The sequence below is a fragment of the Echinops telfairi genome, unplaced genomic scaffold (assembly GCF_000313985.2).
Source record: "Echinops telfairi isolate 266 unplaced genomic scaffold, ASM31398v2 ScPeMD7_443;HRSCAF=831, whole genome shotgun sequence".
Classification (NCBI taxonomy): Eukaryota; Metazoa; Chordata; class Mammalia; order Afrosoricida; family Tenrecidae; genus Echinops; species Echinops telfairi.
Window position 1 is genome coordinate 39,564,575 of NW_022104341.1, and position 13,835 is coordinate 39,578,409.

General features: G+C 42.4%; 1 protein-coding gene and 1 pseudogene across 22 annotated transcripts in view; both read right to left on the reverse strand.

Annotated features, from left to right (window-relative positions):
- The window catches only part of LOC101647599, a 26,621-nt pseudogene extending 20,885 nt beyond the window's left edge, over positions 1–5,736 (reverse strand).
- A 4,457-nt stretch (positions 5,737–10,193) lies between these two features.
- ADGRL2 (adhesion G protein-coupled receptor L2) overlaps positions 10,194–13,835 on the reverse strand; it is a 201,809-nt gene continuing 198,167 nt past the window's right edge. For 15 of the 22 annotated variants that reach the window (XM_045292219.1, XM_045292228.1, XM_045292215.1 and 12 more), the window contains one exon: positions 10,194–12,232. In XM_045292219.1, the coding sequence (XP_045148154.1) occupies positions 11,478–12,232 (755 nt within the window). In that variant the 3' untranslated portion in view covers positions 10,194–11,477. Of the gene's footprint in view, positions 12,233–12,924; positions 12,978–13,835 lie in introns of all 22 variants that reach the window. The other 7 variants (XM_030886086.2, XM_045292225.1, XM_045292224.1 and 4 more) reach the window with 2 other exon arrangements.

Consider the following 13,835-nt stretch of genomic DNA (forward strand, 5'->3'; position numbering starts at 1 on the left):
TGTGCCACTATCATGTTCAGCCTTCATTTGGGTTTTAGGAATTCCTCTCGGTTACATTGCCCTTGATCCAGCCCTGCCAGACCTCTTACACCCTCCTTGCCACTGATTTTGGATCACTTGTTGTTCCTTTGTCCCTGGGTTTCTTAACACCCACTTCCTTTCCCCTACCTCCCCATCTCCTATATCCCCCTGGAACTATCATCCCATGTTCTCTCTTCCAGCTTGTTTATCCCACCTAGACATGCTATGTACCATCACAAGCAATGAAGCAACAATAGAAAGTAAAACAATAGCTACAGCAACAACAACACGCAAAAAATGTAGAAATAGTTCATGGTCTATTTGCTGTCCTTCATGAGTGCTTTCCAGTCAAGTTTGATGGGGTGCCATGCCCTGGCCCCACATCTACCCCTGGGGATTTCATTGCTCTGCTCCCTCCACTGCTCTGCTGCATGCCCCCAGAGGCTGGCTTCTTCCTTGTGAGCTCAGGGTGGGCACAATTCCTGTTGCGTGTCTCTAGTGTTGTCCCCAATGGTGCTATGGGTCAATGAGGAATGCAGCGTCCCTTGGGACAAAGCTCTTTCTTATAAAAAAAAAATGTCTCAGAAACCCAAAGGAGCAGTTCTCCCTGTCCAGTTCTACTAGAAATTCACTTTCAACATCAACTTGATGACTGCAAGTTTAGTTTAGTTTACTTAGGAGAAAAGAGACCCGGTGGCATAGTGGATTACAAGTTGGGCTGCTAACTACAAGGTCAGCAGTTCAAACCCACCAGCATCTCTTTGGGAGAAAGATGGGACTTTCTGCTCTTGTAAAGATTTGTAGTCTAGAAATCCACAGGGGCAGTTTCCACCCTGTCCTGTAGGGTCACTGAGTCTGAACTGACCTGATGGCAGGGAGTTTAGTTAACCAAAAGGAGCGCTGGTGGCATGGTTGGGTAGCATTGGGCTGTTAACCACAATGTTGGCAGTTGAAACTCACCAGTCACTGTGTGGCAGAAAGACAGAGCTCTCTGCTCCCATAAAGAGTTACAACCTTGGAAACCCCATTTGGGGTTGTTATGCATCAAAATCTACTCGACGTAATTGGTTTTAGTTATAAGATATAGCCAACATTTCCAATGTGGTTTAATTAAAGCTCAGAGCAGTTGAAATGTGTCAAATACCATAGAGCACTTCAGTGGATTTGCTGGAACTAGACACCAAGACTCTGCCAAAGGTCACACTAGGAAGTTTATGAAGAAAACAGAACCCACCCTCATCTCTAGTCCTCGAGATGGGATTGTTAAGATAACTTTGAGGATATAGCTCAGGTCATCCCCTAGGTTTTAGTTCTCCATGATGTAGATTACTAGTGAGTCACACGGGGCATGGCACTTACTGATGTTACTGAGTATTACACATACGATGGAGCCCTGGTGGAACTGCCAAGTAAGCACCGGACCAATAACTGCAAGGTCGGTGGTTCAAACCTTTGAGCTGCTCTGCAGGGAAAAAAGGTGAGGCTGTCGGCTCCCCTAAAGGTTTACAGGGTCACGATGAACCAGAATCAACTTGATGGCACTGGGTTTGGGGTTTTTATTTGGTTTTGTTTTTAATTACTCATACTGATTAAGAAAGAGATTTATTGATATAACTTATAGCAAAACACAATAAATATAAAATGATGAAAATTTATAGTTAACCTTTCAAGAAAACAGAAAAGGGTTAAAGAAAAGTCAGACTAACGCCACAGGAGCAGAGACATGAAATCACGTCTTGGGATGACTTCTGTTCTCTGGCTCACTTTGCTCTCCAGGCGATTCCTAAGAGTTGACCTCGCTTCTACACTTGATCTGAGCCAACATTCTCTGTTTATGCAGTGGTTACACATTGGGCAGCTAACTGCAAGGTCAGTAATTTGAAACCACTGGTCATTCCACAGGAGGAAGATGAGGCTTTCTACCCCCACTACAGTTAGCAGTCTGAGAAACCCACAGAGGCAACTCTCCTTTGTCCTACAAGGGCCACTATGAGTTGGAATCAACTAAGTGGCCGGGAGTTTGGTTTAGATCCAACTTCTAGCCAGGAGGCACCCACCGCCTTCGTTAGCAGGAATGACTGGGAGGCCCGCGATGCTTGCTGGAGACATTTTCAATGCGACAATCTTTGCAAGCATACTTTCTACTGACTCTTAAAAAATAAATAAATAAAGAGAGCACAGAGTTAAAAAGAAACAGTGTTCTTTTATAATTTTGAAAAGAATTTGAAGGACAAGAAGAAAAGGAGAAGGAACTTAAAAAGTAAAGTTTAAATATAAGCAGGCTTATAGCCCAATAAAGATAAAAGGTTAATACTAAAATTGAATATAAAGTGTATGAGATTCTTTTAAAACCACATGAGGCTAGAAGACAATAAAGAAAATATATACACTAATCAGAAGACTAAAATCCATAAAAGGAGATGGCATATAAAAGTAGACATGATTAAGAGTTTTCAAAAAAGGTTTTCAAAATCTAATGAATAACAATAAATATTAGAAGGAAATGAACAGAAAGGAAAACTAGAAACCTTTAAGAGGAAAGGCAGAGAGGGAGTAGGTGAGGCACCAGGCGAGGCTGGCAGGGGTGGATACAGACCTCGGAGGTAGCAAGGGAGCCCACAGTCAGGCTGTGTCCACTTGGGGAAGGAGCAGAGTCATTCACATGCTTTAAGCACTTCCTTTACTATAGCAGCTCCGGACCAGCTATGTAAACAGCAGTTCCTTAGAAGTTGGTGCACCAGTGCACAGGGCTTCTTGGTGCTGCCCCTGGGAGGAGCTAAGCAAACCTGTCCTCAGGGCTAGAACCGAACAGCGCTAAAATGCCGGGTCCAAAGAGTAAAGCTCCATTTGAAAGAGGAACCTGCAACATTTCAGTTTCTCAATTTGAAGTACTTAAGTTTTCTAAGCCAGTTTTCACGTGTAATGCGACTTAAGTGTAATGATACTTAATGCAATAAATGACACGCAGGCCTGCCGTGGTGCACTCCTTTTCCAAGTCTTCCTTCAAAGGATCCGGAACCCTCATGCTTACTGGAGTAACTCAAAAATGATGGCTACAAAATTACAGAAATCTTAATCAAAATGTGACACTATTGTCTCTGGACATCTAGGTCTATACACCCCTGATGGGGATGGTTCCCTGAGGTGTTCTGGGCTTTGATAGGACATTACTTAAATGACAGCACTCACATCTTTTAGGGACTCAGTTTCTTTTACATGTTCTTTGAGTTTGGAGGATAAAAAGTCGTCCGAAGGGGCAAGGTCAGGGCTGTAGGGTAGGTAGCGTAAGGATCCCCACTACAATTCTCATAAAACACCCGTGTTGGCCTCAAAGAACATGCAGGTACATTGTCAGGATGGGAAAAAAATTATTCTATGCAACTTTACTGGCCTTTAAAAAAAAAAAATCAATGTCGTTTTCAATTTTCTTACAACTTCTAATAAGCCCCTGTGATCACCCTGTGTCCATAGAGGAAAGCTACCAAGGTTATCCTGGGAATCCCCCAAGCAGGTACCATAAGCTTTGGAGCCTTTTTGCCTGGAAAGGAGTTAACGGTAGCAGCAGCTCCGCTCCGCCGCCACTGTGGTAATCGGATCTTTCTGTTTGTTTTTTGAAGGCACCCTATTAAGACTGACAAGTGCACCCCTGACAGACCTTTGCTGCAGCCATCCCGGATCACAAAGGCACGTTTAAACACATTTTGTTTGGAATAAACAAATGCCTGCATGACCTGTGACCTCCAAAGGAAATATTTTTTTCTGGAGGGAAAAATATGACTTTAGTTCAAGCTCTTTCTTTTGCAGAATAAGAGGTCTCTGACTGGCAAAGACAGAAATAGAGTATGAATTTTAAAGCGCCCTGAACATGGAAACACAAAGGTGAAAGACAGCTTAAATGCAGTAACTTTAAAAGCACGCTAAAACATTTTGATTCCTCACAAGTGTTTTGCTGTTAGTGCTGCTTGGGGAAAGGAAACAAACCCCAACCCTTCCATACTCTTCCTCCTGTTTCCTTGCCTTGTGCTTGCGGACAGCACATTGCGGATGGCACCAGGGTTTACCCAGTGAGCCGAGGAGAGATCAGGGCCTAGAATCCAAATCCTGTGACTTTTTTACTCCAGTGCAACGCCCCTGTTTGTGGACAAGTCACTAAGCAACCAACCATGAACGTTAATTCAACGCCCATCCAACTCATGAACCCTCTGCCTGGATTTTGGATTTTTCAATTCAGCGATCACAAATCTGCACTGTGTGTGTGTGTGTGTGTATGTGTGTTCCTTGTTATACTGATAAGATAATCGCAACACCAACTCTTGGGAAGGTAGTAGTTGTTTTTTTTCCCAAATTCCCGATTTTTAAAATTTTGTGGCAAAATCGTGGGGAAACCAAGAGCTTTCAGTGGACATCAACTGGGAATGGGCTATCAGTTGGGGAACCTGGAGGGTGGATACTCAAAGCCTACGGCCCCCTGAAATGCCCTGGGTGCCTCCTGGAACAGCTCCCAGGCCCTCCTCGGGCTCCACAGAGGCCAGTTTGAGAACACTGACTTCCGGCCACACAGGAAAGCTGAGGCCTCCAACGGGCTCGGACAGTGGCTTCGACCTCAGTGGCCTCGGGCTCCTCCTCCAGCAGGCTGTAGGACGCGTGGCTCTGGCAGGGCCGCTGCAGCAGGTGTGACAACAGCTTGGCCATGCAGTTGTGGAGCGCCAGGGCCGGCCTGGCCAACGCTACCTCATACTTGTAACGTGTGCCCTTGGTATCCAGGCTGCCCATGAAAGCAGGCATGTCCTTCCAGCTCATCTCCTCCTTCTCGTCGCCGCCATTGTGGATGTACACCACGTCGAAGAAGTAGGGGCACTGGAATATTTTCTTCATGGGCTGTCAGGGGCAGATCACAAACGGGGGCGGGATCGTCGGCACGTTCTCAGTGACAGGCAGCTCTGTCTTCTGCTGGATGAAGCGGAAGAGGCCTTCGAGGTTGAAGGTGGAGCAGGAGGCGGTCTCCAGGTTGTAGAGGCAGCTGCACAATTCTCGGGGGTCAGAGGTCAGGCCCGACAGCCAGGCCGTGTCATCGTTCACCACCACCACCAGGGCGAACTCGTGGCTCTTGCAGATCTGGTTTGGTCCGAACAAACACCTCGATCATCTTCTGGAAGATGTGGAGGGCGTGGGTTTTGCAGCCGATGGAGGACTCCAGCTTCGGCAGGGGCATTTCCTCGGACAGGCAGAGGCAGATGATCACTTTCTCTGGACGGTTGACCCTCGGTGTCCGCACCTGGACCTCAGGGACTGGCCGAGGCACCTGGTGGGTTGGGGGTCCCATCATCAACGCTGGCAGCCTCACCCTCGCCCTCACTGTGACTGCCCACGTTGGCCTGGGCCCCCAGGGCCCTGTCCTCTGCACCCTCCGGTTGGAGTGGGTTGGAGTGGGTGCGGGCCAAGGCTCGGCTGACTGCTCTTCCTCTTCCTCCTCCTCAGTAGGGCTGCTGGGCTCCAGAACTCCCAGCAAGGGCGGGGGACGTCAGTATCCTCCCTTTATAGCCAGGCAGAGGATCTGCTGAGATTTGGTACTTTAGAGGTAAGCATATTTATCCTTTACCATGAATATCTTCATCTGAAAGACTGACTTACCTGTTTCGATTTTTTTTTATTTTTAACATCTCTGCTGTTGATGTTGGGTGCCACAAAGCCCATTCCAACTCCTAGCAATCCCATTTGCCCCTCAGGGTGTCCTGGGCTGTCATCTTTACAGGAGCTGATTGACAGACCAAGGGGATGGGAGAGGGACACTCTCCACCCCCACCCTGCAACTCCCAACAGAGTCCCTGAGATATAAGGAAACTCCAAGAAAACCAGAGGTGACACGCGAGGTAAATGGTGGGATCTAACAGACAGCACTGTAAACATCTGCCACTCACCTCAGCAAATGACTTTTCTTCTTTGCAAAATGGGAAATGAGTGCTCTTCTCAGACGGATGCTGAGAGGATTATATGCAAATAAAGCACACGAAATTTGGTACATGGCCTGGCATCTATCTAATGCATCTGTTAAATTGTCACAACAGTTTTATTCCTGTTGCACTCTGTAAAATTAGTAAATGGGACAAAACATATAATAGGGAATACCTTTTACAACATTAGACAACCATTCTGTCTTTACGAGTGTTAGTTTAGTTGACGCTAGTGCTAAGTTTTAGTTCAAAAGCCATATATTAAGATGGTTATTTCAGCAGAAAAACAAGTGCATCGTTCACATAATCAATATCTTTGATACCCTATCATTATTGTTCCTGGTGGTTATATATGTAGCTGTCAGGCTTTCTATGAGACTCTAGTGAGATAAAAAATTTTTGCTGGATAAAATAAAGTCATATTGCTGATTGCCGAAATGCTTTTTAAAAGCTTAGTTTTGACATGATTTAGGAATGCTTATGAAAAACACATTTAAAAAACCACTCATAAACGTATCATTCATCACCATCACTTATGCTCAGAAATCGTTGGTTTGCTGAAGATCATGCTTTTAAGAAACTTCTTGGGAGATTCTGGTCTTACGGCTTCAAAAAAGCGTGCAAGGGGACACTGTGCAAAGGATCCATGAAACATTTTTCCCCTCCCCATAGCAGGCAAACATTTTGGAGAGGTCAACTGTCGTTGAGTAAGTTTTATTGCTTGTTTCAGATACTGATCCATACTTTACATGCCAGTGTGTTTCTGTTGTATGCAGCCAGTTCCGTATCCGAATCCAAAGCGACTTTGGAACTGTCCCGGAGGCTTCCAAAGGGTGTACACCTTCAGAAGCAGTCTGCCACCGCTATTTCTCCCTGTTTGGTGGTTGAGCCCTTAACCCACGGTGCCAGCAAGGTTCCTAACAGCATCTCACAATCCATTCGTTCAGAAAAATTTTGCCTTATTAAGAGATGAGTAGTGGGCTAGAGCTAATATTTGAAAAACGCTTATAGTACACTTAATTAGACTAATTAGATGGTGCACTTACAGCTTATTATGAATGCCCTCTGACAGAGAGATGTTACTCTGGCCTTGAAAGCTCAGTGGCCACAGTGCCTTAAAATAAACTTGCATAACTTCCAGAAGTTTGTCAGTTCCACTGCACTTTGAAACAACGCATTGCTGATACACACAGAGGACATGTTGGTGAAAAATGTGATCGCCTTCATAAACATTTAATATGTTCTGCTTGGTGAATTTAGCTAAGACAATGTATTTCTATGATCACCGGGCGGGAAAAAAATAAAATCAAAGAGGCAACAGCAAAATTTCCTTCCAAGCCATTGAAATCAGAATTAAGACTGCCATGAACTAATCTCTAAACCCACTACTCTTCACTCATCCTCTAGCACTAATGCTTCCAGTGAGCCGTTACATGGTATTTAAGGACTACTCAAAATCAACTTGATGCTCACTAGCAGGAAGCATGTGATACAACATTTTTACATAAAAAGCATGCAAATTTCATTACACTGTGAAGCCATTTCCATCTATATTCAATATGCCACTAACTTTTTCTCCTGATGTTTCAGATTGAATGCAGCACTTTCACTGAAAGAGAAATATATACAACACAGGCTGGTGGGAGTTCTTGGTACTCTGACTCAGGCAGTACTCTTCAAAAACCTAACAACTGTCGGGCCAAGACAGTCTGGAGCGGTGTGCAGACAGCCAGCCTGCACATGTTCCTTCAAAGTAAATATAACTGTTATCAAGCTGGCATTTTCTTACAAAACTCTCTACCCAGTGAGTGGGCCCTTAAAGGCTCGTTTTAAGGCTGAGATTCAAATCGGCTGCTTGGATGGAACAGGGCATGCTCCCTCACGTGTTTAAACAAATAGCGAAAGCACCCTGAGGGCCCTCCTCTCACACGTGCACGTGAACTCTGCTTTTGAAAAACTTGCCAATCACTTTGTCCACGAGTCTTCCTTTTTAGGAGGAGACAATGCTGTTTTTTGTCAAGTAACTTTAACTGAATATTAAATATAATTACGTACACGTAAATAGGTGGAAATAGCATTGGCACTATAATATATAGATTGTATGGTTTCTCTTCTACATACATGATTCAAAATGACAATTAGATTAACACAGAGATGTGTAAAAAATTAACACACAAGATGTATAAACCACAATGTTTTTAGTAAAATAGGACAAACGCAAGCCTGTATTCTAAAATGAAAACCTCTGGCCTATTATGTGATCAAGCTGCATTTGAAATAAATGGAAACAAACATCCCTAAATATTAACAGGCAAATAGAGCAACTGTCCCAAGAAGCACGGCAATAATGTAGCACTGCAAAAGCTCACAGATGCGACAGTCTCAGTGAAATGAATCCAGGCTGTAACTATATATCCCGGAGAAGTCTGGTCCACTGAAGGAAATCAGGCTAATGAACAGAGTTAAAGCAGCCATATTAAAAGATAGGCAGTAGACTGGTAGTTGTAAATGTAAGAAATTACTCTGTCCTAGGGAGATCCGGTCGAGAGTTCCATAGAGTAGATTCTGACTCAAATGAGCCCCGGAGTTCAGTGGTTAAGCCTGCCTGCTACAGAAAGCTCAGCAGGGAGAACCCATCAGGGAGAAAGATGTGGCAGTCTGCTTCGGCAAACATCAGACTTGGAAAACCTATGGAGTATTTTCCCTCTGTTCTACAGGGTATCTTCACTGTTCTATAGGGTCACGAGCTGGAATCCACTCAACAATAATGGGCCCAGGGGGCATTCTGGATGGAATTTAAGGCAACGTTTATAGATAGATTTCCCCCAAAGAAGTCTATTTTAAAACAATTATTTTGATGGCAAAAATTAATGACAGCATCTAACTGGCTTTCTTCCAAGGAAAGACGCGTATCTTAAAGCAACACTAATCATTTAGGAACACTGCATCAGTTTCATTTAAGAACTGTCTCAAGGGAAAGAAATAGCCCAAACACTGCCTTTTAAATAAATTCATCATGGAACCAGCCTGGCTCTAGAAAGTTTACATATTGGGAAGTATCCATGGACACAATATTGCAGCATCAGATTTTGAAAAATAAATGTGTAACAAAATAGAGTATTAAAATTACATATACATTAATATAAAACTCCCTTCTCCTAATTAATGTCATAAATACCTGAAGAATTTTAGCAAAAGAAATTCACAAAATCTGCTTGAACATTACTAAAATTTATTATGATCAATCTCTATTTGATAGGGGTTTTTTTTATAGTCCTTTTCTCAACCTTAACATAAGGTGACCAGAAGTGCTGCTTTTGGTGGGACAGTCCCAATTTTTGGAAAGAATGCACGATAAGCTAGGGTATAAGGTTTTTGGCTGCCATGTGGCTATTTCACCAGGATGTGAGTTTTATCAATGGTGTTCCACTTTACCAATGTTAAAATCTGGTCACCTTACCTTAATAGTACATTTAAATATTTGTTTATTGTCTGCATAACTATATTCACATATAGATATGGGTTCACATTTAGATTTTAATGCAACCCTTACCTTCTTATTACTATTTTAAATCTCAATAGATATGACTAAGGGTGTCCACACAAAATGATTTCTAACTTGGTGGAAGCCCTTGAAAGAATCACTAAGCTTTATGGGAATTTGGTATAAATTCTTATAATGTAGTCAGGAAAAATCTATTCGTTGAGATTCAATTATGAGATTTTTGAACTGAGTGTAAGAAGTCCCCATGATAACAAATATTGCCATTTGCAGCTGCCTATAGGGATACTTATAATCCTCCAACTGGGTAAGTCTGTTTTAGGAATTCTCCTCCAGACTGCTGAAAAATCAATTTTTTATGATGTTCAAATTTGATCGCAGAATGTCTAGCCCTTTCCCTTATTTAGTTCTTTATTTCTGATTTGCACATTTTCCGTTCTGGTGCAATGCAACTACAAACAAAAGTCATCTCTGTACGGTTCCTACCGAAACAGCCAAAGTTTATGTATGCCCGTGGGACAGTGTCGAATAATCGGTAATTAGGATACAAAAGAATTTTATGACTTTCCGCATGCCGAGCACGCAGGCAACTTAACTGCACCCTGTCACAAACCCTTCAGTGAGATTATGAAGGCATCTACGTCAAGTGGGTTGCAGGGGTGGGGAGAGACCAGTGTGCTTAAGCCAATTATGTTCCATACACAAAAGTGCACGTTAGCTACTTGAAAAAAATTCACATTTATTTACTGTCAAACCGTGTTAAACTTTACACTGGATATTAGTGATGGGCTCATTATTAACAGGTTTACACAAAGGGATGAAAAGAAAAGCAGAATTTTGCTGAAACAATTTACATTTCATTAGAACTTTATCATAAAATAAATTAATTACTAAATATAGGCAGAAGGAATATGGAAGAGTAATATTTATGTTTTATTTTATTTTTTAAAAAAAGAATAGGCACCTTTTGTTCACTAGAAAGTTTGTGAGAAGTGCCCAGTGCCTTCTTTGTCCTCTGTTTAAGAATAAACGGAGGGCTGACTAGCAATCTCTTCTAGATTTCACCCCATTTGTGCAAGGCATGGCATAACTGGCTTCGAAGAGTTTTCTTCCCCCTAAAACACGTTCTTTTGGCAATACGAAATTTAACTGTAATAATAAAGACTAACTTGTCAAAGCAGAACACTGTATACAGTGGAAAATAAGTGAAAATGAGTAGAACTTACCATGACAAAGTGTAAGGAAGAAAACATTCATAACATGTGCAACCAAGAGCTTTTCACAATATTTTCTTCAAACTCTTTAAAATTATTTTAATGACAATTATATTTCAGTTGGACACAAATGTATTTATTTTACCCTAGCAATAGAACAAAATATAATTTCTTTCGCCATTTTTCATGAGAACAGTTCATTGTACAGTTGAGGAAACGTATGAAATAAGGCCTGTGGCTTGATTGCTAGTGGTTAAACATGTTTTCAATCTCTGCCTCCATGTAAAAGATTTGCAGTGAACTGCAAACTGATGCAGAATCTCTCTCCTGCTTTTCCAAGTCTTGTCAGGAACAGTAAGGTACAGTAAATTTGTCCCACAGGATTTTAAAGCCTACGTCTTGTATATAATACAATGCAGGCCTACAAAAATGGTGCAGCCATATTTACAAATTTAGTTCACAAACTGCTGCAGTAAAATGGCTGGCAAGTTTTGTTTTGCTTGTTCACAATTTCTCTACACAGCAGCAGAATCTTAAAATACCTGGTTGGCATCTCTTTTCTTTGTAACAAATAATTCATTTTAGTATACTCTGTGTATATATAAAGTTTTTGTATGTTTTATAAAAACTCACAGAACTGCAAGGTTCAGTCCATCTTTTTGTACACTGGAGAACCACAAGCCAACAGCACTGTCTCTTCAGCAGAGCTGGAGGGAGTTGCATGGGGCTGTCGGAGTCTTTGTTTATTAATACTTGCATTGTGGCCCTTGGGACTGCTTCGCTGCACTATTAAAGACTTGTGACCAGCTGCATTTGTCCTTCCCTAACATCTCCTTCCGGAATACACCCTTCTTTGTTAATGGGGATTATATACCCATCACTATTGCCCCTGCTGATCTGGTAGCACATCTGAAGCTGATGACCAGCTCCCAGATTTGGCATGCTTTTATAGTAAATGTCCTCATTCTCACTCCTCCTGGAGGGAGAGAGGTCCTCTTCCACCTCGGGGCTGCTCTCCTGATAGGGAGAGTCTCTAAGATTGGGCATGCTTGTATAGAGAGAGTCTCTGTTGGGGGACTGTAGGTGGTCCTCAGCCTCAGCCGTCAGCTGGGAGACATAGCTGTCCGTTCCCTCGGGCTTCGCTTTCTTCTGGGGTTGGTACAGAAGGGAGTGAGTCCGTTGAGGAATGAGCGGGGCCTCGAGTTCTTTCTGGTGGAGCTCCAGCCCCGGGTTGTCTCCGTGCATTAAAGATGAAGCATCGGCCACGATGGCATCATCTTCACTGCTGCTCCCTCCAATCATAGCCTTGACTGGCAGCGTGAGCTCCAGGTTGTGAGTCTTGCTGCCGCCCCGTAGGTTGTTGTGCACTAACTCTGAGATGATCATTTTCTCAAAAGCAGTATCATTCAGACTTAGTCCACAGTCCACGACTTGCACACTGTCATTATAGTCCCCCTTCCGCAGTGAGTAGCTGTTGTTAAAATTACCATTTAGCGGTAGAGTATCCATGGCACTTGTATCCCTGGCATTGTTCAGTGAATGTCCTGGAACAGAAAAGGGTGGGTTTCTGTTACTGCTGCTGCTCCTTTCTAGAGAACCCTTATATGCTTTTGTACAACACGTTTTAATGTCGTTCAGGACAAAGTTGTGTTTGAAAGCTAACACTTGAAAAGTGCCAGGCTTTCCAGCATGCCCAACTGTAAACAGTTGCAACCCCTTAGATTTAACAGGAAAAAATGTTAAAGAGTCATACTGTTTTCCAGGGAGGGAAGATGGCATAGAGAATATTACTTTATCAATTTCAGGGAGACAGTGGGTATCAATTCAGTTTTGGTCAAATCTCTGACACACAAAGACGACTTCACTCCATGCCCTTGCATAGTTAATGCAAAGCAATCCACTGGTGACATTTACATTTTAAAGTACGAGACTATGATTTAGAAAAATGAAATTAACAGAATTTGTCCTAAACAACACTAAATTAAAAAAGGAACACATCGCATACAAAAACTGAAGGCAAATGTACAACATAAACCCACATAACTGGCAAGCAACTTTTAAAAACAACATTCTAACATTTCCTTTTTCTGGAGATGAGGTAAAAAAAAGAATGGAAACAAATGGACAGATACAAAGAATTCGTGTTAAACAAAGACAGCCACCTCTCACACTAACTGGACCAGGGGCCCACAAGCACCATCCGACAACATGAAAGACAGCAGGTGGAATGACTCACTTTGGACAACTCACATCATGTCTGTCTGCTCAGGCTATCTGGCCTAAGAGTAGCTGATATATAAAAGAAAGTAAAATGATTTATTGTAACACGATGAAGAATTTCTAGCTTCTCAGCAACTTAGTCAGAGCAAGGGTTCAACAAATTAGATTACAAGCAATAGCAGCCTTATATTTTATTTTCTGTCATTGAATAGTTTTTAATGTTTTGATTCTTTGGTACTAATCATCTCTCTAATAACAATGGCCTCAGGCTTCTACTGGTCGGAGTTTGCCTGCAGCCCTGCAGTCTGCACCAGTCACAGTGACAGCACCGAATGAACCCGCAAGGCCACTGGACAGGGTTGGCCCACGGGCACCATGTGCATGGAGGTCAGATGCAGAAATGTTAGAAATTTTTCAAGTATGGCTCACAGAAATTAAACCAAGAGTAAATATTAACTATGGAATGGGAGAAGAGAGTCAGCCTTGGCTAGTTTATTTTTGTTTCCAAAGGAATGAAAGATTGAATACGTCTGCTGAATATGAAAAGAGGTTTAGGAGGAAAAAGTATGGTAACATGCTCTGTTTGTCAGGGTGTATATCTACAGACACATAAACATGTAAACTGAGACATCACAGTGCTGCTCAGGCAAATGGAGAAAAAAAAGTTTTAGAGAAAATTAAATGGGCTGCACCATGAAAAGTTAGGTTATTCAGTCTTAAAAACCTAGAGAAAAAAATTACTTGTCTACAGATAGGTCTGGAAAAAAAAAGAATGACATGATGTTAATGAAACTGACCACTGTGAGGCTGCTGCATTGTATGCAAGGCTTGGAGGAGTTTAGGAAAAAATTCAATTCTTATGGAAAAAGAGCGTATTTCTCTTTTTTGCTCTCACTCCACTCTTAAAGCTGCAGATTACCTTAGAAA